General features: G+C 49.2%; 3 protein-coding genes across 17 annotated transcripts in view; 1 reads left to right on the plus strand and 2 right to left on the minus strand.

Moving 5' to 3' along the window:
- The first annotated feature begins 419 nt into the window (after positions 1-419).
- SNX22 (sorting nexin 22) lies at positions 420-7,604 on the plus strand. 3 transcript variants are annotated; one of them, XM_004758726.3, is made up of 7 exons: positions 422-2,078; positions 2,473-2,556; positions 2,957-3,061; positions 3,594-3,688; positions 4,271-4,303; positions 4,531-4,598; positions 5,044-7,604. In XM_004758726.3, the coding sequence occupies exons 1-7, from the start codon at positions 2,010-2,012 to the stop codon at positions 5,163-5,165; spliced, it is 576 nt and encodes a 191-aa protein (XP_004758783.1). In that variant the 5' UTR covers positions 422-2,009; the 3' UTR covers positions 5,166-7,604. The 3 variants fall into 3 exon arrangements, with proteins under 3 accessions (XP_004758784.1, XP_004758783.1, XP_044923355.1); XM_004758727.3 differs by lacking the exon at positions 4,271-4,303 and having other exon boundaries at positions 420-2,078; XM_045067420.1 differs by lacking the exon at positions 2,473-2,556 and having other exon boundaries at positions 423-2,078.
- Positions 5,598-11,199, minus strand: PPIB (peptidylprolyl isomerase B). The gene is made up of 5 exons (XM_004758725.3): positions 10,953-11,199; positions 10,082-10,195; positions 8,667-8,760; positions 6,491-6,675; positions 5,598-5,943 (listed from the first exon to the last, which is right to left on the minus strand). The coding sequence occupies exons 1-5, from the start codon at positions 11,085-11,087 to the stop codon at positions 5,821-5,823; spliced, it is 651 nt and encodes a 216-aa protein (XP_004758782.1). The 5' UTR covers positions 11,088-11,199; the 3' UTR covers positions 5,598-5,820.
- A 2,411-nt stretch (positions 11,200-13,610) lies between these two features.
- The window catches only part of CSNK1G1 (casein kinase 1 gamma 1), a 192,554-nt gene continuing 178,341 nt past the window's right edge, over positions 13,611-27,823 (minus strand). For 11 of the 13 annotated variants that reach the window (XM_045067413.1, XM_045067414.1, XM_045067418.1 and 8 more), the window contains 2 exons: positions 26,755-26,861; positions 13,611-19,479 (listed from right to left, as the gene is read on the minus strand). In XM_045067413.1, the coding sequence (XP_044923348.1) occupies positions 19,425-19,479; positions 26,755-26,861 (162 nt within the window). In that variant the 3' untranslated portion in view covers positions 13,611-19,424. Of the gene's footprint in view, positions 19,480-26,754; positions 26,862-26,968; positions 27,682-27,823 lie in introns of those variants that run through there. The other 2 variants (XR_006602761.1, XR_006602759.1) reach the window with 1 other exon arrangement.

Raw genomic sequence — 27,823 nt, forward strand, 5'->3', positions numbered from 1 at the left:
TAGTGGTGAGGTAAGGGGTCAGGAAGGCAGGTCTCTTTGAGGAGGTTTAAGGCTAAGAATTGCAGTTTTTAGGCTAAGCCCACCAGCTAGGTAAGGAGTCAGGGAAGAGTGTTCCAGGGAGAGAAAACAGCAAGCGCAAAGGCCCTGAGGCAAGAAAGAGCTTGTTGGGTTTGAAGAACTAGAAGGTCACTGTGGCTGGAGCTGGTACATCAAGAGGAAGGAAAGGAAATGAGATGAGAGATGGAGGGGCGCCTGGGTGGCTCAGTGGGTTAAGCCGCTGCCTTTGGCTCAGGTCATGATCTCAGGGTCCTGGGATCGAGTCCCACATCGGGCTCTCTGCTCAGCAGGGAGCCTGCTTCCTCCTCTCTCTCTCTGCCTGCCTCTCTGCCTACTTGTGATCTCTCTCTGTCAAATAAATAAATAAAATCTTAAAAAAAAAAAAAAGAGATGAGAGATGGAGGCAGGGCTGGGTCACTCAGAGCTCTGTAGACTGTGGTAGGGAGGGTGGGTTTTGTTCTTAGTATAACGGGAAGCCTTCTGAAGGCTTGAAGCAATGCCTTGATGGTTTGCTCTAATCAGAGAATGGACCTTATATGAGAAAGGGAGGCAAGGGAAAACAGGGAGATCCATTAGGAAATGTAGCTGTTTTCTGGGTGGTAGGATCAGAGACAGAGGGCGGTCATTAGGACAGGTGACCAAGAAGTTTAGAGGTCTTAGGTTCCTGGGAGAGGATTCCCCAGTAAGTAGACAAAGAGAACAGGGTCTCTGAGTGATGGCGCTCCAAAGTGCAAGGGAAGAAATGAAACCCCACCACTTCTGTTCATAATGGGTCGTTTCCCTTGCGGGAAATTTCAGCTTCCTGATTCTGGGGCTCTTGTGCGATGGAATTTGGGGGAAGAACATGTGGTACATAGTATTGGTGAGACCTGCTTGCGTTCTTTGGGGTCATCCTCTCAGCCTCTCTCTGAGAGCAGAGCTGAGGGTGGGGGGTGGGGGGCGACTTTCTGCTCCAGCTCAGAAGCCCCTCTGCACTAGCAGGGGAGAAAGTGAGTCAGTGGTCCCCCAATCACCAGCCTCTACCCCTAAGACAGGTGCTCTTGCTTCCTCCTTCCCACCACAAGTCCTCCAGCCTGCCCAGACCTTTGTTGGGAGAAGTCAGAGGAGTCCTGAATGGGACTCTGCTGAATGGGACAGCTCCCTTAGGGATGAAATGTAGGGTGCTCAGTGGGGGAGTAGAGGCCCTTTTTAGCCCAAGGGTGAGAGATTTCTGGATTAAATCCTGCCCCATACCCAGGAAGGCCTTGTCTGAGGGGGTGAGCAAGAACAGCCTAGTGCTCTCTCCCACAGTCCCTCTTCCCTGTCTGTTGCCCTGTACAAAGACACCACCCACCTCTGCCTCCAGGACGAGCCCACAAGCTGCCGTCTTCTCAACACCTGCTCTGCTGAGGGCTTAACAGGGATCATCTAAGTTTTTATACACTCTCCTGAGGGAGCCCTATAATCCCAATTTTGCAGATGAGAACAGGTCTACACAGTTCAGGAAAGCCAAGCTATCTGTCCCCCAAAGCAGAGCCCAGGGCTCTAAACTGCTTCTTCCCGGCAAACTCGACCTGAAGCAGATTGGGGCTGAAAGATAAATGAATGGATGAAAAAAAAAATGAATGTAAGGGCTCATGGATGCTGGGAGAGGCAGACATCAAAGCCAGATTGTCCAAGCCTTCCTAGGTGAGGTCTTGTTCCCAGGGTCTAGGTGAAAAGTGGCGGGAAGGTCCCCACCTGCGGCCCACTAGGCTCAGGGGGCGGTGCTTGGCCCCCGCCTCCTCCGCGCGGTGCCTTAATCGGCCCCTCGCAGGACCCTGCAGCGCGAGGGAACGCCCGGGGCGGGGCCAATTTGGGGCGGGGCCTGACCGAGGGGGCGGGCCCGGTGCGGCCCGCCGGGGTCTGCGGTGTGAGCTGGGAGAGGTCTTGCTTGCTGCTTCCCGCTCGGAGGGGCTGGAGCCGGGGTGCGGATGCTGGAAGTTCACATCCCGTCGGTGGGACCCGAGGATCCCAGGCAGAGCCCAGAGAAAGGCCACATGGTGAGCTGGGACACTGGCTGGGAAGGGGCATGGGACCCGCCGCATTTCCTCGCGCCAAGCGTAGTGGGGATCCCGCGCCCGGGCTGGAGCATCCGAACGCGGCGGGTCAGGCGGTCCAGAGACCGCCAGCCGAGGGTCTCGGGCCGCTTGGATTTGGCAGCTCCGTGGACGACGGTCCGGGTTCACGGGGGACTGCACGTAGCAGAGGGGCGGGTGCATCCTCCCCATCTCCCCAAGTGTTGGGCAGCGTGGGAGGGTCCCCGGAGATTGGCGGGGCTCCCGGGGCCGCTTTGTACCTTTGAGCGCGGGAGGGTGGGCGGGTTGCGGCCGTGGGTCCTGTTGAGCCCTCCGGCTGGGCCTCACGCGCACCTGGCCGCCCGCCCGCGCCCGCCAGGTGTTCCGAGTGGAAGTGCTGTGCCGCGGGCGCAGGCACATCGTGCAGAGGCGCTACAGCGAGTTCCACGCGCTGCACAAGCGGGTGAGGCTGCGCCGCCGACCGACCGACCCCGGCCCGGCTCCTGTCCAGCTCCTGGGAGACGGGCGGACGAACTGCGGCCCCAGCCTCTGCCACCCCCATTACCGCCCCGCTCCCTCCGTCCTGGGCACAGACCTCCCTTCGGGCTTCGGGGTGGACGCAGAGGGGCAGGGCCCAGCTTGTACCGTCAATGCCAGTCGCGTGGTCGGCCATCCCTCGGGCATTTGGGGGAGGATGGGGGGAGACTGGGTCCTGTCCCAACCATCACTCACTACGGTCTGCCCCGGGGTAGAGCCTGAAGTCTGGAAGTGGGGGCAGGGAGGACCGGGGGAGACTCTTGGGCGCAGTGAGCTTGAGGGCTCAAGCAGAATGCTGTGATGGCACCGCGGTAACCTTCTGGCAGATTAAGAAACTGTGCAAAGTGCCCGACTTCCCCTCAAAACGCCTGCCTAACTGGAGGAGCAGAGGATTGGAGCAGCGGCGGCAAGGCTTGGAGGCCTATATCCAGGTGTGCAGGGGGCGCGCTCTGTTAATCCCCAGCCTGCTGGACCAAAGGTGTGGACCGGGGTGGGGGGGTGGTGTGGAGGTACAGGGAGTGAAGGGGACCCACTCTCCAGCATGCTGTGTACGACCCCAAGCCTCAGTTTTCTGAACAGTCATGGGTCCAAACAGCTCTCTCTGTGTTGAGAGAACAGGATGAGGTAACACAGAGGCAGGTGGTTTCTGCTCAATGAAAGCTAGTTCTTGCTTTCCTCCAGGGTGAGAGCCTGGGCTACCGTTAATACTGAGGATTTGGGTGAGGACCCTTCTCCCTTTTCCCCACACAGAGATGCCAGATTCTAGGCCATGTTGGCTTCCTGGGCTTACAACCCATGGAGTCACCCAAGGCCCAGTGCTCAAAAGGTACCCAAGCTTGGTTTAATGCTCTGCTCGTTCTTGAAATTCTTGGTCATCTTAGAACCCCCACCCTCTCCATTTTGCACTGGGCTCTGTATGTTACACAGCAGGGTCTGATTACAGGTTCCCTCTGATCCCTCCAGGGTGTCCTGTACCTGAACCAGGATGTGCCCAAGGAGTTACTGGAATTCCTGAATCTTCGGCACTTCCCCACAGACTCTAAGGCCAGCAGCTGGGGGTGAGTGCCTCTGGGGACCATGGCCAGGCAAGAGAGAGGGGCCCCAGTGCTGGGGGCACAGGGTCTCTTTGCAGCAAGCAGGTGAGGAAAGGTTTTACTTATTTATTATTTTTAGATTATTTATTTGAGAGGAGTATGAGAGGGGAGGTCAGAGGGAGGAGCTGACTCCCAGTAGAGATGGGAGCTGGAAGCCCAACTCAAACGGCAGGGATCATGACCCCAACCAAAGGCAGTTGCTTAACCAACTGAGCCACCCAGGTGTGCCTTATTATTTATCTTTGAGGAAAGGTTATAGAGGCCAAGTCCTTTTTCTTCTTACAGCTGTCAGGCATGGGCCTGTTTCTTCTTTGAGACGTGACCTCCCTCATTAGCTTTCTTGGCGGTGGGGATAGAGTGGCTATTTTCTGGACAGTCTTGGTTACCCCAGCCACCTCCGGAACTGAGCTTGTTACAAATAGAAGCAGTGGTCCCCTGGGAGGCGAAGTGCTGGGGTTGCGTGTCTCCACCTCTTCCTCACGCGTGCCCCTGCCTCCCCCCACCCCCCTCACCAACCGCAGCTCACAGCGCGTCTCCTCTTTTCAGCGCCCTGGGGGAGTTCCTGCCACATGACAGCAGGCAAGTCAAAGCCCCTGCCGCCCCCTAGTGGCCGTGCGCCAGGAGGCGGCCTGAGGCTGTCGGGCCTATCTTCCCAACTGCAGACTCCCACCCCCCACCCCCGCCCCCAACCACCACCCTGGTTTCTGTTGGTGCCTCCTGAGCCCACTTACCACCCACCTTTTCCTTTTGGGGTCCCTAGTCTCTCCCCTGCCTCTCCCTCACTGTTCTGGACTCTTCCCTCCTAGCTCCCAGCTGCACCACCGGCCTGTCATCAGCTTCTACACGGATCCCTATATTTGCAGCCCATCCTCAGGTGAGGGGTGGGGGCTCAGACCTATAATCTGCTAGTAGGGCCTAGATGTCAGGATGGGAATCCAGGGTGAACCTGCCATTTTCAGCTCAGGACTTCAAGGCAGCATCTTGGGCCTACTGCCTGCCTTTGGGGCCATACCTGTCCTGCTGCTCCTGTGGCCTGCTTTGTTTTCCTTCAGAAAGTGGATGTGGGGAGATAAACTTGGCACTCCTGGTCTCCATTCCTCACCATCCTGGCTTTACCAAGCTAATGTGAACAGAATGTAAGCAGGACATGCCAAGGCCTCATTTGGGATGGCCAGCTGTTCTAGGGCCTTGGCAGGGACCTCTATTCCTGAGGAGGGGGCTGAGCCTATGGGTTCAGGAGCTCACGTAACTACAGACCTGAGGCCAGGCTGGCCCTCCATCTTTTCTCCCTTTGCTCCTATTTTCTTTCTGTCCCACAGAGCCTCTGCCCAACGTGGTGGTGAATGGCGTACTCCAGGGCCTCTACGGCTTCAGCAACAGGCCAGCTGAAGCTCAGCCAGAGGCATCTTGTCATCCTGCTCCTTTGCCAACGATGCCCTGACCAGCCCAGAGGCCTATGGGCCACCTGCCAGGACAGGCACATGCCTCAGTGTATGTGCTCCCTTCTCAGAGGAGGCGGGGTCCCCCCAGCCCAGACCCAGGACTTACCCACCCTAGGTGTCAGGGCAGGGACAACAGGGGATAAGGAATAAAGGGAGAAGTCCATTTAGAGGTAGGCAATGAAAAGGAAGAGGTGTATTTCTTCCCCTACACCAGAAGGGGGCAAGGGGCAAAAAGTGGCACCTTAGTGGCAAAGGTTAGAAGCAAGGAGCAAAAAGTTTCTGATTGCTATTTGTGAGTAGTTATTGGGGAAGGAGGGTTCAGACCAGAGCCCCCGAACAGGGGACAGCACCCCCTGCCACCGGATCCCAGACATTCTGGGACAGGGACTTCAGCAGCTGTTGCAGGCCCAAGAATCCAGCCCACACAGTGATTATAAAAAAAAACATCTTTTTTAATTGGTCAGCATTGGTAGGACTTTGTTACAAAACCAGGCCGGTAGGTAGGCCTGCAGAATGTGCGGGGAGGGGTCCACTCTGTCAGAGGCCAGCACTGGGGCCAGAGCAGCACAGAACCCTGCGGCAGCCGGTCTCCACCCAGGGGAAGGCAACAGAGCTGCACAGATGGTGGCTCAAAGGGAAGAGGTCCCGGGGGCCCTACTCCTTGGCGATGGCGAAGGGCTTCTCCACCTCGATCTTGCCACAGTCTGCAATCGTCACATCCTTCAGGGGCTTGTCCCGACTGTCGGTCTTGGTGCTCTCCACCTTCCGTACTACCTCCTGGGAAGGTAGAGCAGAGCCGAGTCAGGAGGTCCACCCCTCGAAGGAGAAAGGCTCCAGAATCTGGCCGAGAAAATCTGCCCCCATGGGAGAAAGAGCAGGCAAACTGTGGGGCCCCCAAAACCTAATGGAATCCTAGCCGGGGAGACCCTAGCTGTAACATGAGGAGGCAGTAGTTTTGATCCTCTGCAGCAGGACTAGGCAGAGCTAAGGGAGAAGAGGAGGGGGGTGGCTGGGGAGTGGGTACCCAGTGGCCTCTCTGGGATGATAGTGTGTTCGGCTGGGTTCTGCACAACAGAGGGTAGTGCCAGCCTCTCATTAAGCAAGTGAAATAGAGGCCCCTGTCCTTGTGCAGGCCACAAAAATTGAGAACTTGGGGGCAGAGACACATAGGGTAGTTCCTGATTGCTTCCAGATTTGGACATAGGAACACTGGCAATCTATGGGTCCCTACTGGGAAAGGGATAAACTACATGGTGCCCCTGCCCATGAATGTCCATTTCCTGGGGAAGGCCACCCAGGTTTAGCCCCTGCCCCCCAAACTCACCATGCCTTCCAGAACTTTGCCGAATACCACGTGCTTGCCATCTAGCCAGGCTGTCTTCACCGTCGTGATAAAGAACTGGGAGCCATTGGTGTCTTTGCCTGCATTGGCCATGCTCACCCAGCCAGGCCCGTAGTGTTTCAGCTTGAAGTTCTCATCAGGGAAGCGTTCACCATAGATGCTCTTTCCTGGGAAGAAAGAGTAGAGCAAGGAGCTGAGCTGGCCCAAATCAAGCATCCTTTGGGGTGAGGATTCCAGGGACTCAACCTGTCTTTGGTCAGGCCAGGCTCCAGTGGATTATAAGGACATAAAAGCCGTTCACTTCCTTCCCTCTGGTCTCAGAGCCAAACCATGCTGACAGACCAAGTGGGGCATGAGGCCAGACTGATTTAGTGAACAGCTTATCCCATTGGTTACTTTGAAAACATAACTGAGTGGCTTTTAAATAAGGCAAAGATCGACAGCTACTCTTGGCTATGGCTGGAGAGGTCTGCCACAGGAACTCTGAAGTACTCTGGTATAGAGAGGTGCTTTGCAGAAGCAAAGAAAAGGACAGCTGTGGCTGATCAGCTTTTCTTTCTCAGAGCACATAAGATAACTCAGATGAGTGGGGAGGGGCTGCCACTTGGGTTCTGGATAATCAAGCGCCTCTTACCACTAACACAAAATAAAAGCTGGGTGTTGATGTGTATAGTGTGTCTACCCACAAAGGATCTGAGGCCCAGGTACATGACGAAGGGAGCTGGGCAGACCCTGACACCATTTCAGAAATCCTCATACTTAAGTTCCCAGAGCTGCTTCCGGGAGAAATCCTGCCCCCTACTTTCTCCCTGTCTCCTCTTGGGAGATTCACAGTGTGCATTCGTGACTATAGGTCCTGGAAAAACCCAGTAACAAGCTACACTGTTTTACCCAACACCTTTCAAACTCACGTACAAAACCTGTACCTATTTGTGGCAACTCCTGGGTCAAGTGCTGGCTCAGAGTCTCCTCTCCATGAGAGTCTTCCTTGTAAATCTCCGGCATCTGCAGGGTTTCTGCCAGAAACCCCCCACAGCTCCCTCTGTGGAATAACTCTTCGTTTTAAACTCAATATATTTCATCATTTTTCCCTCCAGACTTCAGTTATTCTTTTGACAACTTTTCCTTTGCCCACTGTCCATGCAGCTCCCACCTGTATTATCTACTTGTCCTTCCTCCACTGCCACCCCCACTGCAGTAGTGACTAATGCTCAGAGTGGGAACGATGTACGCTGGAGGACAGTCGAGCAGTTTACACACAGAAACACGGCCCCATTATCCTCCCTCAAACTCCTTTGTGCCTAGGTCTTCCTCCCATTCAAGCTCCCGGGCCTGGCCACAGCCCAGCATGGGCTCCCCGTGTGGTGCGTGCTCTCCCTCTATCTCGGAACCCCACCTTCAGCCAAGCTCCTGCCATAGAACAGCAGTGGGTTCACCTGAGCCCCACCTCTTTGTCCAAGTTCTCCCCGGCCAGACCCTGCCCAGATCCTCCCTCACAAGCAAGAGGCCACTACTGACCAGCTTGGACGGAGCGACTCCTCTGCTTGCCGGCACCTGGCAGTGGCCGACTTCCACCACGCACCAGGCAGCTACCCTGCAGCACCCCAGCTCTTCCCACTCTACACAAGAGGAAGGTGAAGCTCAGAGGACTCACTTGCCTGAGGTCACTAAGCACGAGGACGGCAGACCTCACCCAAATGTGTCTGCCCCCATGCATACAATGTTTTGTATCGCGTCTGCTCCGTCTCAGGCACTGTTGCCGATGGCCATCACTCACATTCCGTACTGTTCCATAGCTTCCATGTCCTGTTCCCCTGGCTCCTCCCACCTAGACGGTGAACAACCCAGCAAGAGCCTGACCTAGAGCCACTGACCCACGTGTTTCACTTTGCTCCCCACCCCCAGGGGGTACCTCAAGAAAAGTCACCAAGGCTGTGGGCCCTGACCGGCAGGGGTGAGAACCACACGACCCCCTGCTCTTCTCCTTCCCTTTGTCCTGGGGTCCCTGTACAAAGAAGGCCACAGCTGGTCCCCATGCGGGTGCTAGTCCTGCTTCTGCAGCTGGGAGAGGAGGCAGCTCGTCTGCCCAGCACAATCCAGCCCTCCCAGCTTAAAGGCTGTACCAAGAGAGCCTGGTGCCCAGTGGGCCCGAGGTTACCTCCAGTGCCATCTCCCCGGGTAAAGTCTCCACCCTGGATCATGAAGTCCTTGATCACACGATGGAATTTGCTGTTTTTGTAGCCAAATCCTTTCTAAATAAGGGAAGGAGAAGGTGAGAAGTGGCATGCGACACAAGGCAGATACTAGACCCTCCATGAACCCAGCCCACAGCTCCACCTCCCAGAAGAGACACCACTGACCAGATTCGTCATTCGACATGCCAAGTGAGCAGTGACCAACAGGCCAGGCACAGAGCACACAGACCCAAGAGAGGCTAAGACTGCACACTCCTCAGCCTTTATACAATTCTACTTCACATGTCGTCTCCACCTTTCCCCCTCATTTTCCTCTAATCGTAAGAACAGATGTAAGACGGGCCAAAAAACAACAGTTACCTGCTGAGTCACTGCAGGGTTGGAATACAGACATTTTTTTCCTCTGGTAATTTTTTATTCTGATTCCAGTATAGTTAAGATACACCATTATCTTAGTTTCAGGTGTACAATACAGTGACTAACAATGCTATATACTTCACTCAGTGCTCATCCTGGTAAATGCACTTTTTTTTTTATATATATATTTTGCAGCAGTCTTTTTTCTTTTCAAATATATATATATTTTTGTTAAAGATTTTATTTATTTATTTGACAGAGATCACAAGTAGGGAGAGAGGCAGGCAGAGAGAGAGGAAGGGAAGCAGGCTCCCCGCGGAGCAGAGAGCCCGATGCGGGGCTCAATCCCAGGACGCTGAGATCATGACCTGAGCTAAAGGCAGAGGCTTAACCCACTGAGCCACCCAGGCGCCCCTTGGTAAGTGTATTCTTAATCCCCACCACCTGCTTTAGAGTTAAGAGGAATACAAACTTTCTTAAACAGGGCACTCCTATTTCTTTAAAAACCTGGGAAGCTCTGGGCCCCTTACCCTTAAGAGAAAGTTCTGGTGCACAGGACACAAACTAGTTTCCACAGATATGTTTTCCTTGATTACTGCAATGTCTTAAAATTATTTTTTGTCAGGGAGCCTGGGTGGCTCAGTTGTTAAGCATCTGCCTTCAGCTTGGGTCATGATACCAGGGTCCTGGGATGAAGCCCCACATCAGGCTCCCTGCTCAATGGGGAGCCTGCTTCTCCCTCTCCCACTCCTCCTGCTTGTATTCTCTCTCTCACTGTATCTCTAACAAATAAATAAAGAAAATCTTAAAAAAAAATTTTTTTCTCAAAAAAAAAAAAAAAATCCCTATTTCTGGATTTAGTTTAAAACCTCCAGAAGATACGATAATACCAGGTTCCTAGAGCCGCAGAGCAGCGGTGAGGGTTACCGCTGTAGATAGGCCACTCTCTGCACTTCAGTTCGCTGCCAGCTTTACGTGCCAATTTCACTTGAGTTCAACTACCTCTGTTCCAGCCACTTACCTCTCCCGTGGCTAAGGCCACAAAATTATCCACTGTTTTTGGAACTGTCTTTCCAAAGAGACCAATGACTACCCGGCCTATATCTTCATCTCCAATTCGCAGATCAAAGTACACCTGAGGAAGAAGACCATTTCAAACTCAGCCTTTTCGAAGGGGTCTTGCCAGAGAAGCCAGGGCCCCAGAAGTTACCCTGAAGGTCGTACAGAAAAGAGCCCTATTTTGAGAACAGTAGTTCTGAACCGGATTACGGTGGTAACAAAAACTCTATGAGAATCTAATGAAGGCTCCAGACACTTCTCCCAGAAAATGTCTGTTTGCACTCCCTTTAGACTATAGGGTAGCAAACAACCTTTAGTCTACATAAATAATGAGCGCAGATTCTAGAAATGAACATCAAAAAATCTTAAGAGGGGAATTTAACTTAGTTAGCATCATGCAAGTCTGAACGAGACTGCTGTGCTTCGTAATTGCAAGTGGGTAACATCTGGCCTGAGTAAAGAAAAGGATTCTCAGTTTGCCAGACGTGATCCTTGACTATTTTCCCAGCGCTGAACGGTATTCGCAAAGACTGCTCTGAGGCTGACAGTATCAGCCCCGGCTGCACATGCCGGGCGCCCACTCCTGGGTCAAAGCAGGGGCTGGGGTGCCGGGGAGGGCCGGGCAGTCTCCGGTCTGAATGAGCAGAAAAGCCCGGACGCCACGAGGCCACAGCCGGGAACCTAGGCAGAGCCTGAGCCAAAGCCAAGGACGCCCAAGCCTGAGCTCCGGGAGCTTAAATGCCTCGGACACCGGTGACTTGCGGCTCCGAGGCCAGAACGCCGGCGACGGGGGGTGGGCTTCGCCAGGCAGGTCAGGAGAGGGGAGGACGGACCTTGACGGTGACTTTGGGCCCCTTCTTCTTCTCGTCGGCCGTGGAGGGACCTGGCAACAGCAGGAAGAAGACGGACCCCACGATGAGGGCGGCGGCAAAGAGGACCTTCATGTTCCGCTCAGAGAGGCGCAGCATCCACCGGGCAAAGAGAGCGCGGCCCCGGCAGCCGAGGGCCGGAAGAGGGTGGGGACGCGTTGGCGAGAGCACCGGCGCCACCACCGAGAGCGACTGAGGGGGGAAACCGGGGCTCCTGCCAGTCTCCTGACAGGAGGTCGTCCCTATTTTCCCCCTCTGGATTGGCGCCGGGTAGTAGGGCCTTGCAGGGGGCGTGGCCCGGCCTGCCGGCAGGGTCGGCCAAGACGCGGGCTCGTGGGTGGCTGCCACGTTTCTGTGGCCCCATTGGCTCCCCCCCTCGCCAGGGCCCACCAACAGGAAGAGGATCCCGGAAGGCGGCACCGCCCCGAAGAGCACGCGGATTGGGTCTCTGAGGAGACTACAAACCCCAGCATGCAGAGCGGCCACTCCTGTGACCAGTCTTGCCTTCGCGGAGGGAAGTTGTCTGGAGGGTTAGTTATGTTAGAAGGGCCGGGGACTGGAAGGAACGACGGTCTGATGTTTTCCCACTTAGACCAGTCAAGCATTAGCCACCACTAGCTTGGGTTTAAGTATGGTAGCTTCCCCAAATTCGGGGCATCCTTCTGCTCACCCAGATTTTTACCTTATACTGCGCCTTCTACTTGTCTTGCTTCAGAACCTTTCCTTTTTGACTTAGTCCCTGTCACTTTAGTACCTGTTTTTCTCTGGTCTTAGTGTGCCAACTGCTGTATGTATGAGTCAGTGCACACTATTTTTGTATATTCTGGTTCTTAACTTCCTTTCTTTACCTATTTTCCCAAGTAAACTGTTTTTGTTTTGTTTTGAAGTAGGCTCCACACCCAGCATAGAGCCCAATACAGGCTTGGACTTCCGACCCTGAGATCAAGACCTGAGCTGAGATCAAGAGTAAGACACTCCCCTGACTGAGCCACCCAGGCGCTGCCAACTAACCACTTTTTTTGAGCAACGAACTGTGTTGCATGTGTTGCACTTTTGTGTACATCTCCCCCAACACTCCTGCAGGGCTAAGTGTCCAACAAATATTGATTGCAATAGCATCATTAACAGGGAGGTGGGAAATCATATATATATATATATAAGATTATATATATAATCTTAATTATATAATCATATAATCAATATAAGATTATATATCTTATATTAAGATTATATATAATATATAATTATATATAATCTATGATAAATATATAATCTTATTATATATATATATATATATATATATATATATATATATATGAAATGGCCTCAGGTTCAGTTTTCTTGACACCTCCAGGTCAGGGATAGTTGTCAGATGCTCTCACACTTGTTCCTCTCTACCACATATACACTTCATCACTGGGAGTCTCACCCAGAAAAATAAAATTACACACATCTTTCTAAAATTTAGACCTATGATATTATTAAATGTCTTTAAACCAGTTTTCAAAGATTAATATGGAAATTCTAGGTCTTCACAGCCTGAATTATAGGTAGGAATTGTTCTGTTTCAATTAGCTGAACCTGCAATTTGGTCCCTTTATGAGGTCTGGGCCAAGCTGGAATTTATGCATGGCCGCTGGCATTAACTTGTCCTTGCTAACACCAAGTTCAATATGGCCAAGGTGCAAATCTTCCATAGGTGTCTCAGATAAACACACGACATTTGCTGTTTCTAATTTTCACACCTCAATTCAGACCACCTCAATCTGGTAAAGGTTCTTCTAGGTAGAACTTCTACTTCTAGGTAGAACTGCTGCACTGACAGGATTGATCTTCCAATACCCCCATCCCCCATCATTTTTTTGGTCAGGCCTCTTTTGCCACTGACTGGTCTGATGCTAACCATAGCTACTGGGAAAAATGTTTACCAAACTATGTTTTCAAAGTACCCTTCTCCACATGAGGAGCTAATGCTAAAACAGCATAAAAGCAGCCTCCTCTGTACCTCCCCCACCGCTATGGAAAAAAAAAAAAAAAAAAAAGCCTGATGGATAAAATGTTCTAAATGTGAAGTTTTTCCTTTCATGATGAACTTAAAACATGTCTTCTGCTTACTTACCTACCATTGAAAAAACACAAAATCATTAAGTAGTAATTTAGTAACAAAAATTGTAACTAGCCAATCATGCCGATTGACAGTTGATCTGTGGCTATATATACATATCATACACACACTTGTGATTTTATAATTGCACATCATAGTTTTATCCTCTATCTGTATAGATGGTTAATTAGTAGAGCAGAATAACAAAGCTATCTTAACTTCCTGATGTTCTACTACCTAAGGTGTTCTACTACCTAAGAACCACAGGGATTCTGGAACCAGTTATGTGAGTCATGAATGTCAAAGTTCTGCCAGGAATATTTCAAGTGACTGACAGGACAGAGCAATGTTCAACCCAAAGGAATGAAGCAAGAATGCCAAAGTATTTTCATTCATTCATTCATTCATTATTTTCATTCATCAGCCCTGAGTCACGTCTAAGTTAATCTTGGCTGGATTCTTCGTTACAAACCAACCAGGGGAAATTAAAACCAGACAAACCAATCAACAAACCAAAATTAGTCAAGAAAGGTAAGACATTTTATTTTACATACAAAAAGGGTGCAAACGGAGTCCTTTCTTCCCCAAATTGGGGAAGAGGTATACTTAAAGATCACATTTGTGTTTTCCGTGGTGCCCTAGGAAATGGGCTACTCTGAGATAACATATCAAGACCCATTTTCCGTTGTTGTTGTTTTTTTTTTTTCTTCCCCCAAAGAAGGCTACTTCCACTGCAGAGGAGTTTCTCCCAATGGTGTACAAATCTCTCCCTGGAGGAACCATTCAAATACACTTGAAATTGACATTCATGTTTAAAAATACTACAAGTTTCATTTTCACAGCTGAGCTATGTGACCAGTGCCAGGGTTTATGAAACATCACATATCTAAAATAAAACAAAAAGTTAAAAAAAAAAAAGTATTTAACAATAATCAGACACATCCACACAGCAATTAAAACTGATTTCCACAGCTGATTTATACATCTAGTCTTAAAAAAATTGCAATAAAATCCCAACATCTTTTTAAAAGTACAATGGGCAAAGATTAAAGAAACAGACAAAATAATAATATAATAAATTAGAGCATGTAATATATCCAATGGGAATTGATGAATCAACATTACTTTCCAATGGGGGGGGTGGTTATATTTTTGGTTTCATCTCTTATCTTTTCTACTGTTTACTCTTCTGCTCGATAAATGGGGCTCATTCCCAGAGCCAACTTCCTGTGACACTAATTCGAGAAGCTCACTTGTTAGTTGTTTACTTCTGAGAATATGCAGTAACACGTGTTCCCAGTGGCCTGGGCTGTAAGTCTTTATGGAAGTGAAATGCACAGATGAGAATGTGCACGAACACGTGTGCACACACACACACACACAGAGGCATACAAGTGCAACCACATACACCCATTTGTAAGTGTATTTCCCCCCAAAGAAATGGCTCATTTTTCCTGAGACATTCCTAACAGATTGACAAACCTCTTAAAGAAAGCTTTCGGTGCAAGGGCTGGCCTGGGATTTGGTCTGGAGCTCATGAAGAGGAACACTGAAAATGTCTCACCTGCCCTTAAAGAGGGGGTTTGCAGGGAAGGGGCAGTCAGGACAGCTGTCCTCGTGTGTTATCGGGATGAGTGCACTGCACCCCCCACTTATTACCATGGATAACCCTCTGCTCTGAGACATTGAAGGTGGTGATGGCACTGGAAATATGACTGTGAGGACAAAGAGGAGGAAAGTAACAAAAGAAATTCTGTCCACAGAACGAGGTTTCTTTATAACATCACGTTTGGTAACAAAACTAAAAACATATGGAGTACACGTTCACTTTTTCCTTTGTAAGCTGATCTACAAATACTGGGGTGGACTTCCTGGTTGCTTTTTAAGGAAATCTGTCAACTACTACTGTCTATATCCAGGGAACCTACTTACTATTTTGAATACAATGGAGAAACCTATTCTTTTGCACTCAGTCACCTGCAAAAGTAGTTATGAGAAACCTGTTTTTAAGACTGCTTAATTGATTGAAAACTTTCAAGATTCCTTATTTGTGGCTAAAAACTGCTCAAAACTCTGTAAACCCTCATAAGGGCCGTGGATTCCTTATTTTAAGATTCAGAAATGAAGCCACCCCTCCCCCCCCAAACAAGACAACAAAACTATAGGGATCTCTTTTCAATTCCTGCTGACCCATCACAGGGAAGACTGGGAGTCACTGGCCATCAATCTCTAGGCAGGGCTTTCCCAGAGGTCTGGAGTTGGCAAAAGCAAGAACCCCAGAGACAAGTGCCTGTTGCTCATATGGCCAATCCAGACGGGGTGCCACGTGACGCTGGCTCCCTAAGGGTTGCTGGAATTCACCCACCCACCTTGGGGCAGTGGTGGGGAGGGTGGCAGTGGACTGGCAAAGGCAATGTTGGCCAGATGGTGCTCTAAGCTCCCAATCTGAGGGACTCTAGCCCTAACGTGGCTGACACTGGAGATGATATTGTCAGGGCTACTCACTGGGGATGGAAAACTGGCTTAAATATGAAAGTGGAAGAGGTGACTGGGACACACACGAAGCAGGTGGAATTGGGAGAGATGCATCAGAAGAATACGTTCCTTTGAGATGCTTTCTGGGCTGTTTTTGAGAAATGCAGGCCATGCTTGCTCACTGGGCGGGGGGACGGGGGGATAAACTCTATCTTTTGCATACAAAAAATTTAAGGCTATGATCTTTAGTAACCACTCCAACATACATTACCATCACTGCATATTTCTGACATTAAAGATGGTTACTCGCACTGAGAATCAACACTGAATATGCACCATCAGCATACACTTCCAGTGAACTACGTTGGGATAAAGAGGCAATGGACCCTCTTTTCTGGCTACCAGCGGGGGCTGTTTCTTTGTACTCGGAGTTCATGGACATAAACAGGCAAATCAACATCACTACTGAAAACTCCAGGAACCTGCCATCTCCTGTTGCCCCTGTGGGTCAGAGTGAAATGGAACTTGAACTGGAGGTCAGCCGCGTCCCTTGACTTGTACCTTCTTAAACTCTGTTTACTCCTAGACAGACCCAGTACAGCAGAATGTTAAGGCAGCCCTGAGAGCATAGTGGCTGCTGGCACACTGCCTGCCCTTGCAGAGGAGTCCAGAGTGAGATCCCTGGGAAATGGCACGTGTGCGCGGCAAGGGTTCAACCCTTGCAACACCCGACTGCGCAGACGCAGGTCATCCTCTGGGCATACAGAAGGACCCTTTATGCCTGGCTGGATCGCTGCCCTGCCTGCCTCAATCTGCTCAGGATACAATGCCAGAGGGGCCGCAGAGCTCGGGAGAACTCCTGGTGGCATGTAGTAAGGATTTTTTAATGAACAGATGCTGTTAGTACTTACTGCTAACTCAGGAACAACCGCAACAATCCCAAAGAAAAGATCCCTAGGCACCATGTTGAGAAATGGAGAAAGCTCAAAAAACTGCAGTGAGCGGACTGGGGTGGCTGGTGGGTGGAGGGGGTGCCCAGCCTCGGGGGCCTGGCTGAGGCACAGCGCTAAGCAAATATAGCAAACGGGTGGAGGCGGGAGCCCTGATGGGGCTGGTGGGGATGGCACTGATGGCCAAATTATTCCTTAGGTAGTCTTTTTATTCACTTTTTATTTTTCAGGAAGATCACAATAGAATCTCTGTGGGGACTGGGACCACCTTGGAGTGCTAATGGCCTTGGAAAAATCACCATGACCCTTTGTTATGAAAATCACATACCTAGTAAGAGATTGGGGGGGCAGAGAAAGAACAGTGCATTAGGAAGGACCCCCCCATAACTGCTTAGGTTTAAACCCCTCAAGAGCAAGCCTTTAAAAACATTTAAGCCCAAAATAAAGTCACAAATCCAGCTGCAGGGGGGCCTGCCCTGAGCCAAGCTGGTCACTGCCTTTGCTTTTTTGTGGAAGCAGAGGTGGGGAGGCACTTAGTGGGTATGGAGTGCCAGGATGCTAGAGGCTTTGTCACCACTTTCCCTTGCCCTCCTTTGAGAGAGAGTCAAGGGATAAGTTAAATACAGGAAGTTCAAGTTGCCCAAATGCCAATTGAGAAATAAGTTTCCATGATGTTGCCTTAACCACTAGGTAATATTGAAGAAGCAATAGTCAAAATCCTTGTGGAAAAGGGATGTGACACTGTGTTTCCCAGTCTGTTCTTTTAAAAAAATGAAAGATCACGATCTACACATGAGCTGAGCGGGTCTGGAGCCAGTAAAGTGATACTTCCTAGCTGAGGCCCAATGGAAAGGCTAAGGCCCAGAAACTCTGATCCATGTGACTGCTATTTTTGCTCCATGTGAGATGCATCAAGGGACTTGTCAGGACATGCCAACTACCAGAAAGTATCCCCACATCCTCCACCTCAAGCCAGAGGCACTGATTTCTGTGTTCCCCAAACCACCAGACTCAGTTGCCAGCCTCTGGTCCTCCATGGTTAGCTCTCCCTACTCCCAGACACAAGGTCTTGCTCCCTGACGTGATTCTTTCTCCTCTATCACATCTGGAGTGAGATCACTGTTTGCAAAAGCTGCTGAGCTCAAATGAAAATTGAGCACAATGTTAACTCCACATATTGATGACTTTCCAAGCAGTGAATGAAGAACCAAGACCCTTCATGGTAGTAGGTTCGCTGACTACCCCACATGGGAAGGCAGACAGTGGACTGGGGAAAACATGCTCTTGATACATGGCCATCTTATTTGGAAGGAGTCTACATCCAGTTGAGAAGATAATTTCAGACCTTTCATTTCAGTATCCTTTCCCCTGGAATTTTCCAGCACCAACCAATCTTATCCTCCTGTTCACGACAGCCCCACATGCTCAGTCCTCAGCCTGCTGCTGTGGACCTGCTGGGAGATCTGTAGGTGCTTTCTAGTAAGGCAGGCCAGCCCAAATGCTATCACTCAGCTATTGGGGCAGACAGTACACACTGATTTTATTTCCTGGCCCTATGATACCAAATCCTGAGGTTCTTCTGGCAGTTGGAAGGCAGGCTCACATTCCTCCTCTTCTTGTCCACTAGTGGCAATATGGCAGTGCCTCTTTCATCACTAATCTGTCCCCCAAGTTACTATGGAAGTCACATGGCTATCTAGTTGGAAGTCCCTGGCAGTGGAGGAAACTGATTATTTCCAATTTTTTTGTCAAGCATCTCCTTCTCCTGGTCACAGTCTGGCTTGGCTGGCTCATCCCATGTGCCGGAGAGCAAGGGTGTCCAAACTGTAGGCTGATGAGGTCAAGAGGCTCTGGTAGGGACATTCTTCAGCAGTTGAGAAGATGAATGAGTATTCAAGTATGTTTCCTTGCCAACCTGAGCGTTTACTCAGAATGACACAGAGTTTGGCTTCTTCTCTTCTGGGTGCTGCAGACCCAACTTTTTCCACTGAGCATGTCCTCTGGACCCATGTTCTCTCTGAATGGCTTGGCTGGCCCCACCCCCCTCAAAACAGAAAAAAGTAAAACTCCCAATATAACCAGACACAATATGCATCTGCCATGTTTTTTGTTAAAAAACAAAACAAAAACAAAAACAAAAAGTGCAATAAAGTCAGTTTTTTTTCCTTTGCTCAGAACAATTTGCATTGTCCTACTACCATGTGGAGAACAGAGTTCGCTTGTCAAGAGAGCGAAGAATGCCAGCACGCTGGGACAGTAGACTGCAGATTTCTCACAGCTTGTGTCCAACAGTGTAACTTCATAGGAGGGGGCAGGGGAGGGAGGAACCTGCACCCCGTGGCCAGCTGGGGCTAGAGGCTGCACAGGCACAGAGGAGGAAGAAGCCACATACTGCCAGGCACACCTGGTAGCTGGAGAAGGTTCTTCTCCTGCCCAGGCCTGCCACCTTCCCCCTGCCTCCTTGGCCACACCCCCAGCCTCTGGAGATCCTTCAGCAGACAAAGCCTGTAACTCACTAGCTTTTATGCTGGAGAGGGTTGAGGGTGGGGCAAGAACCAGGAGTAAACTACGGGGGAGGGAAGAGAATAGTAGTCCTTGAGTTTTTGTGAATGACACCTTCACTGTAAACAATAGGAAGGAGAGTCAACCAGGCAGCCCCCCAAGGGCAATCAGTGGAGGAGCAGCAGCTCTGGGACCTGCTCAGAGCTTTAGGCAGGCGGGGTGGCCAATGACCTACTGGGCCCTGGCTGCCCGCACTGGCTCCTTCTGGGGGCATCTGTTTTCTTCTTTTTGGTTTGGATCTCTACCCTTCCCCACAGAGGAGTCCCTTCCAGTGAAAAGTGGCAGGAGCTGCAGGTGCAATCAAGTTAGAGTCCCCAGGGCCTGAGGACTCCTGGGAGGCACTGGTCACTTGTGGCGCTGGGCAGTCTTCTTCCTTTTCCTCTTAAAGAAACAGCAGCACCTGGAGGACAAGAACAGCGCAAGTCAGTGCGGGAGGCCTGCAGCTTCCAACAGCTTCTGCCTGCTTCTGCTTACTGCGGGGGTGGGGGATGGCTTTCCCCCCTGGCACCCACCCACAGGGCCACCCGTGTCTGCGGTGCACACACTGGAAGCAGTGGGCAGTGTCTGCCAGGAGAGCCAAAGGGAACAGCTGTTTGATCTCAATCTGCAGCCACCAAACCTCATCATCCAGAGGCTACAGGCTAGGCAGGGCCAAAACAGGCATCTTTGGAAGGAGGCTTGTTTCCCAGTCTCCCACTCAGCCCACAGAGCTCATCTTTTCTAGAACAAGGCTGGGGGTCCTCAGGGCTGCCAAAGACAGAGAGCAAAATGATTTCATGCAGCTGCAGTAGCCAGCAGGTATGGAGCTAAACTGAGGCAGACAAATCCCCCACAAAATCTGACTGCATCTCTAGAGGGACCTCATGATGTTGCCAGTGCAGGATTCCGGATTCTCTCCATCCCACAGCCTCATCTCCACTCTCACCCAACCCGAGCAGGCAGGAGGAGCCCCGAATCTAGTGAGACCTGTGAGCCCAGATCCTCTGACTGAAATCAGCACAGCCCACTGTCTGCTTGGAGGGGACTGGTACCACAGCCCAGGCGCTGACCCTCGACAAGCGAATGGCTGCAGGGTCCTCAACATAGCTCCTGAGCCTGGTGCTGCGGCACCAGACAGGGCTAGAGGGCTGGCCCTTGTGTAGGGTGGAAGTCAGGGCCTGCTCCCTTCCCCTGCCCTCCATGTGCTGCTCCCTCGGGCAACAGCCACGGTTCCAGCACGGCCCTGAGCCCCAGCATCGCCTCCTACTCCTGTCACTGGAAAGGGGAGCAGCTCTCACTGAGGCAGTGACTAAGTCTAGGAGGGGGTGATGAGGGCAGTGGCATGGCTGGTGCAAGAGACAGGTCCTTCCCAGGAAGCCGACATGTGGGAAATGAGGATGGGAGGGCTAGAAGGTGTGGATGAGTCAAAGATGCCAGATGGTAGAGGGGGGAGTCAAGTTGCAAACTTGACCCTTGAAAGGAAGGCTTTTTGGAGAAAAGTCTCTGGTTCTCCTCCTTAAATCCCTCTGGGTTTAATGCCAGGGCCATTCATATGAAAAGGAAAAACTGTTGCTTACTTCCCATGCCCCAAAATTCTCCGCTGTAGCTAAGATTCTTTCAGTTTTCAGTCTGACCCCTTGGTACTTCAACACCCAAAGGACAGGTTATTAAAAATTTGGAGGTCTCTTAGAATGCAGAAACAGACATTTTATACAGGTAATGATAACCTTTAACCATATCTAGATGTATCAAATGTGACCTTAAGGAGGTCTTAAAAAAGCTTTTCTGAGGGTATCAATGGCTTCTGTGAAATACTATTTTAAGTTAATTTATTTATGTAATCTCTACTGCCAGCATGGGCTCAAACTCATGACCCCAAGAGCAAGCACCACATGCTCTTCCAACTGAGCCCACCAGGTACCCCATAAAATACTGTTAATGGGTGTGAATATAGTCACTAAACAAACGGTAGGTGTATTTGCAGACTGAATAAATTCTTTTAAATAAAAATGACCAATGCTTTCAATTATTTAAGATGGTTTTCTCCCAGGAGGAGGCTTTAAAAAAAAAAATGGTCTTTTTCTATTATATATGTTTTAGAAAATGGACATTTCCAAGTTGAAGGTCCTGAAATTAACATTAAACAAGGCAAATTAAATTTCATGAGGGCACCAGTACTTCAACAGAGCTACCTCTTCCCTATTAACAATGATTTTCAGAGACATCATTAACATTTAAGTCAATCTCTATTTTTCTTTCTTTTGGGGGGGGGTGCTAAAATGAGGATTTTGTGTTTTTAATAGGAACAATCACAATGAAGTCCAAAATACTATTTTGGTCCACTTCAAATTATACTATTTCATTTTACCTCCTTCAAGGCAAATCCTAAGAATTAACGTCTGCTTACAAGCACATCATAACCTGACATGCTGTGCTGAATTTGCCTGACCAGAGGGGAATGTGAGCTGTGGTTTTCAGGCCTGGATGAATTTTGGCTAGTTACTATAGTTAATGCTTCAGCAGTAGCAGAAGCTTTTCTTAATTCTAACCCCAAGGAAATAGGCCCCACAATCTGTTCTTCGACCCTCGAGTTTCTGTGGTTACTATTGGCAACAGGGCCTGTTAAACTGGGTCAGACCCCAGACCAAGCCCACTGACTAATTCCATACAGACATCTTATTCTCTGAAGAGAAGGAAGGTGCGTGATGAACCCTTCTTATGTCGTAGGTTTTCTTCCAGTTGATTCTTTGATTGGATGACCAGAAGTTCTTAACATGCTGGAGTCAGAATCAGTCCATTCTCCTTGGTCCCAAGCCACCACGTGCTCTTTCCCCAGACCTGTGAGCCACTACCTTGCCTATACTGCACTCTTGCTACATCCTGGCCCTCTCCCCGTCTGCTACCCCTTTGCCACTCATCTCTTCTTGAGTGTTCTTTTACATACTTCCCTTGCTCTCATGCCTGGCTCAGGCCCCACCATATCAGTGAAGTCTTCCTGTCCATAGTGACCGCTTGGGAGACAACAATTGTCCTGGAGAACTACTTGTCCTTTCAAGTATATATGTCTTATCTCTACAGCTAGGTGGCACCTAAGCTTTTTGGAGCACCTAAGCCAGATGGTACCTAAGCTCTTGGGGAACCCCCTAGACTTCCAAGCAGGCTCTGTATTTGCATTCAGAATTATGCGACTGACTTCTCACAGGAAAAAATAGACTATGACAATGTCAAATTTACACAGACATGTTTGTTAGATTAAACAGGCCAAATGTGCTCCTCAGTACCATAAGACTACAAAGTCTATTTCCATTAAACCCATTTGTTATCTTCCACATAGCCCTGTCCCTGGGGAACCCTGTAGGCAACTTGGCTTAGACCGCCTGGGGTTCAGAAACCGGTGTCCAACCCAGTCCCCGAAGACAAATAGAAACAAGGTGATCACAAAGTCCAGCAGGCTGTTATCACCATGTAGAACACAACCCCATGCATGCAGACGATGTGGGGGGGGTTCTCATTCCAGACCACAACAGACCAACTCGCTCAGGAGCATCTGGAAGGCCACAGGCAGCAGCTAAGAAGAAAGCTGGAGAGAGGGCTCTTTCCTGTAGCAAGAATGTGCCTCACTGAATGTGGACTCTTTAGGGCTTCCCCTTCCACATAGCTCCTGTTGTTCCTAAGAAGGCATTCAAGGAACCTTCTCCAGGAGTTGGAAAAGAGAGGCTTCAATATTGCATTAGCTGAGTCAGCCCTTGACCTACTGAATGTACTCTGACAGGAAAAAAAAGAAAAAGACAATAAACGAAAAACAAACAAACAAAAAAACCCAAAACAACAACAACAAAATGTCCATTTCTCCCCCCAAGAAGGAGCTCTTTTTGAAAGACTCATTATACAGATGAAAGAACCAGCTGAATCAAAAGGGAAAGTCACAGATTTTTTGCAAAGCAGCCAATTTCCAGGTGAGGGACCAAGCTACAGAATGTGAGATTATCTGGCAACAACTGACATTGTGAATGATAATCTAAACAACTGATATAGTAACCCTGTCCTCCTGCTCCTGTCCCTCTCTGATTATCTCTGATCTATTAATTTGGGAGACAATTCACTCAGCTAAAAATAGAAAGGTAATTCTGGATACTGTGGGATATTGTTTTGACAGGAGACGACAGTGATGAGATGGGTTTGAAAGGAAAGAAGGAACAGATTAATTCCTGGGTGTAGGCCTGCCCCATCCCCACCTTGTGGATCTAGTTCCCCAGTCTGGGTGGTTATTGCACAAGGTGGCGTATGGAAGCCATTCAGTGTTCCTAAGGCATTTTGTTTGGCTTTGCCAGTCCCAGCCCAGTCTGGTCCGCTCCCCTAGCATGTGGACTGGAGAGAGGGACTCACCACAGGTTGAGCATTTTCAGGCAGCTACAGAGTGTGTAAAGAGAAAAACACAGAAAGGAAGAGAGAAAGAGAGATATTAGTCCACAGAGGTGAGATGGAAGCGACTCCCTGTGAGCCATGCAAACATGCAGTATGTGTCTGTGTTTCGTTTCCTCCTCTGTTGAGGTACGGTGAGTACGCCCAGGCCACTTGGCCCCCATGCTAAGGAGGAGGGGGCAGGTGCCTGACAGAAGCATAGAGGAGGGAGCTGGGTATCTTAGTGAGGGGAAAGGCAAAACAGAAAGAACCTCAGAGTGGGTTTTCCTGGGCAATTTCCAGAAAGGTAGCAGGAGAAAGAGGAAACAATCCTGCTCTAAGAATTGAATCAAGCACCAAGTGAGCCATTTTGGTTCCCACACAAAGTTTTACTGTACAATGTTAGGCTGACCTCCCAACTATTCTGAGGGAAAGAGAAGTCCTTAGTCTTTCCAGAATTCCAACATGCCTGACCAAAGCAGCTGGCAGTTAGCTATCCCCCTAGAGGAGGGGGGAAAGGCTTCAGCCACCCTTTATTTTAGTAGGAAATGAAGCAGCAAGAAGGGTTACTGTTCTGGACTAAGGTATAACTGCCAGGAGAAGGGCCTACATCCCATTCTTGTTAATTCCCAGGAGAAACTGCTAAGTTATATTTGGTAACTAACCAAAAACTCCTATTTTTACCCTAACAAAAAGCTGTCTTGCCTCACCACCCTTCCAATCATATTTAAACAAGGACATGTGTCCTATAACCAGAAGAAAAGGGCAGTTAGATACTCATTTCGTAAACAGAACAAAAACCAAGACCCTGTTATATCTCTCCTCCTTTACACAAAACAAGCTGGGTGAGGAACCCAAACTCAAAAACTTGGAAGGGAAGGTTTCACATATCTCCCCAGTCCCTGGGTGAATCTTAACAGAGGCAACAGCCCTCTTTTTCCCACAAGCAGGCTGCATGGACAAATGGCATCACAGCTGCGTGCAATGAGGGGTTGTTTGGGACATCTTGTGCTTCCCTAGCTGTGACTTCTTCCCATGAAAATGATCGAGCAGGTGGATTCACGGCTACCCCCTCCCTCCAAAACATAGAGACGGCCAAGAAGAAACACACATGGTTGTGCTGACAGTTCCCTGGGCAAGATGGATTGGTAGCTCACGAAATCACTGGGGGAATCAGCACACAAAATGCCCTAAGCTTTGAGCTTTTGGATGACATTTGGTCAAAGACAACTGCTCCCTCCTGGTTTCCACACATTTCTGAAGGCCCAAACCTAGAACTAGTGGCAAAGAGGCACAGCAGTCCTTTTAACTAAATGGGAAGACGTTAAACATTCTTCATCACATCTTAGAGTTTAGAATATTCCAGAACAGAATTCACCGCATTGCAACCTGTTTGTGTGAACAGCCCCCTCTTTTACACACAGGACACAAACACCATACTCACATACACAATCAGTGTACACATTTACCAAAACGAAATGAGAGAATGGGTTCAAAAGATAAACCTATACAGGACACACCAGAAGACGAAAGCCCATTCAATCTTGGTATTCAAAGTACACTAATAAATCCAGAACTAAATGCCTGGCCTTCAAAGTAATAGCCACGACATGAACTGGGAGTGAGGTGGGGGTGGGAATGGGTATAGCCATCTTTCAAGGCCAGACAGTGTTTAAATCAGAACATGTTTAATGTCCTGATTCCTAACCTTGGCCATACATTCAAATCATCTGAACTTTAAAATTTCCTGATGCTCAGGCCATAATCCCAGATAAAAGCAGAATCTTTGGGACCAGCGTTCAGATATACGTATTTTCTAACATGCCCCAGGTGATTCCAAAGTGCAGACAAGGTTGAGAACCCAGAGGACAGGAAGTACTATACTGTTTATTTCGGAGAATGAAGTTTTGTCACAGAAGCTGGAAAAACTGTGAGTACTATTAAAATCTCCAAAGTCTCTGAGACCAGAGAGCATGTTTCCTTACTAAAAATGGTCTCTCCCTGGCATTAAAAACTGCCCCTGCCTTCCTTGCTCATAAGAGCCCTCTAGAAACCAGGAGAGGAGCATCTGAAGCTATCTGCAGTCAGCAGGGACTTGACAAGAGAGAGTCCAAGTCATCCTTGAGTTGTTCTTTACCTACTGGGTAGGAATCCCCAAATCCTGGCTTTCTGAGGAAAGGACCTCTTGGAAGCAAAGTGAGCTTATCATACAGATGGGCAGGGAGCAGAGGAGTGGGCAGGGGACAAGTATGCAAAGTGTAGCCCGAAGAGAGAATGCAGTTCTCGAATGGCCTCCCACCACTTTATACCCAGAGGTGTAAGCATGTTCTGGCGGGTACTGAGGTCACCTGGCGCTCAAGAGAGCACCTGGGACACAGTGTCACTATTCGTATGTTGTCTGCTTCTGAGAACAAGATACTGGGATAGCCTGAATGTTCTCAAAGGGTTTCTAAGAAAGGTCATCCATATCAGGCTTGGCAGCAGTTACTGATTTGTAAAGGACTTCTCTCTCCCTACCTCATATCTTCTTGGAGTTTCAGCCTGGATTGGAATTTGGGATGGGGCAAAAAGGGAAAGAAGTGATAGAAACACTGCTTTAGCAGTAGACTTGGCAGTTATTCCCCCTTCTACCCCAAATGCTAAGAGTTTAACCACACGCCATGCAGAGAGCACCAAGGGGCTGGTGGTATAGGTAGGGCAACACATTCACAGGCAAGAGAAGCAGAAAAGAGAGTGGACTCACTCCTCCCCAATAGTGTGATTTCCTCTCCTCCCAAAGCTCTTCCTCACAGGTAGAGACTATCTTGCCTGACTAATCAGAGTCTCTCTGATTCCAGAATCATTTAAGTGAGAACATAATTGGTCCTAAAACTCTTGCTCCAGGACTACACATGCAGAGTTCTTAGCCAAGAACCAGGCATCAAATGCTGTTCAGTATGGTCCATGATTTCAGATAAGCAGATTTTTCTCCGTATCCCACAGGGAGCAAGAAGCTCAAGGGACCCAAGAGGCTCATGACTACTATCCGTTTTAGCTCTTATACCACAATTCTTTTAGTTCACTAGGTCTTTTGCCCCATGTGGACTAGAAAAATGTGATGATCTTCCCAGAAATCACAGCTAAAGAAGGGCAGAAGCAGCCTTAAGGTACCATGCAAAAAAATAAAACAGTCAAAGGAAGAAAGCTGAGGACACAAGCATGAGAAATCCAGTCTGAGATGAGCAGCACACAGAAAGGAAAAGATAGAAGACTTTTCAACCTAGGACACAAGAGCCCCCATGAAAGATGAACGTACTTAGCTTCCTCGACTACCTCCACCTCGGCATGAGCTGTGATTGGTGCATTGGAGTGGGCTCCCGTGGGGTCATCAACATTCAGCTCTCCGTTGGTTGAGCTAACCACCTGAAACAGAAAAATGGGAGTGTGATGGACGCCATGGCAATAGGAGCCTCCTGCCAGCACCAGAGAGGATCCCTAGGGGAGATCTATTCTCTAACTTAGGTACTAACCAGGCAGTGTCTGGAATGCTTGTCTTCCTGAGCTGAGGGGCCAAATGTCCTCATTTAGGTCAGGTTCCCAGGACCGTATCATGTGAGAACACAAAATGCAATGACATAATCATGTAACAGTAGCTTCCACACTGAATGTGTACTCTGTGTCGGCACTCTGCTACACTGTGTGTGTAAATTTAATCTTCACAAAAAGCCTGTGAAAGAGGTCATGTTAACTTGCTTTAATTCTACTACTCTCAGTTTCTTATGCTAGAATTATAAATAGACTCAGGGATGATGTTGAAAAAAATTTCTAAAAAGGAAATCAATAGTGGGCATCAGAAACTATAAGCAATCACACTTTCCTTCAGGAATTTCTTCACGGCTTTGACCACTGGTTTCAAGTTACTCAAACAACAAGAGTGCCACATCCTCTCTGCTGAGAGGGCAGACGGTAAGGAAACACTTTCCTTTGGAAGACCAGTGTTATTTCAACAACCTTTATTTCAGGTTCACGGTCATCCCATTTCTCACTGATGGTCCCCGAATTGTAACTGAAGGCTCTCACTCCTGTCATCTGGTTAATGTGGACCCGATCAGGCTTCTCTTGCTTGTGCAGCTGCTTCTGTCACTTGGTTTCATTTCCAGCACATGATTCCTGCTTATGTGGGTGCTGGGAAGTGGGAAAAGGGACCCCGCTGGACAAACCACTCTGCTGTTAAAGACCTTGGCTGAAACATGGGAGAGAACCACAAAATAGGATAAATGGTTCAGATATCACATACCCTTGGGTAAGTAACTTCATCTACTTGAGATGGTTTCTTATAGGCTGACGTGAGAATTACACAAGCAAATGCACCAGATGGCGTTTGG

Source organism: Mustela putorius, unplaced genomic scaffold (genome assembly GCF_011764305.1).
Source record: "Mustela putorius furo isolate JIRA1106 unplaced genomic scaffold, ASM1176430v1.1 tig00003896_pilon_pilon_pilon, whole genome shotgun sequence".
NCBI lineage: Eukaryota > Metazoa > Chordata > Mammalia > Carnivora > Mustelidae > Mustela > Mustela putorius.

Excerpts from the sequence above, each read along its gene's own strand:
- SNX22 (XM_004758726.3), top strand. The coding sequence starts at position 2,010 with ATGCTGGAAGTTCACATCCCGTCGGTGGGACCCGAGGATCCCAGGCAG. Across the intron at positions 3,062-3,593 it reads GCTTGGAGGCCTATATCCAG|GGTGTCCTGTACCTGAACCA; the intron begins GTGTGCAGGGGG and ends TGATCCCTCCAG. Across the intron at positions 4,304-4,530 it reads TTCCTGCCACATGACAGCAG|CTCCCAGCTGCACCACCGGC; the intron begins GCAAGTCAAAGC and ends CTTCCCTCCTAG.
- PPIB (XM_004758725.3), bottom strand. The coding sequence starts at position 11,087 with ATGCTGCGCCTCTCTGAGCGGAACATGAAGGTCCTCTTTGCCGCCGCC. Across the intron at positions 10,196-10,952 it reads GGCCCAAAGTCACCGTCAAG|GTGTACTTTGATCTGCGAAT; the intron begins GTCCGTCCTCCC and ends CTTCTTCCTCAG. Across the intron at positions 6,676-8,666 it reads CCGGGGAGATGGCACTGGAG|GAAAGAGCATCTATGGTGAA; the intron begins GTAACCTCGGGC and ends CTTTCTTCCCAG.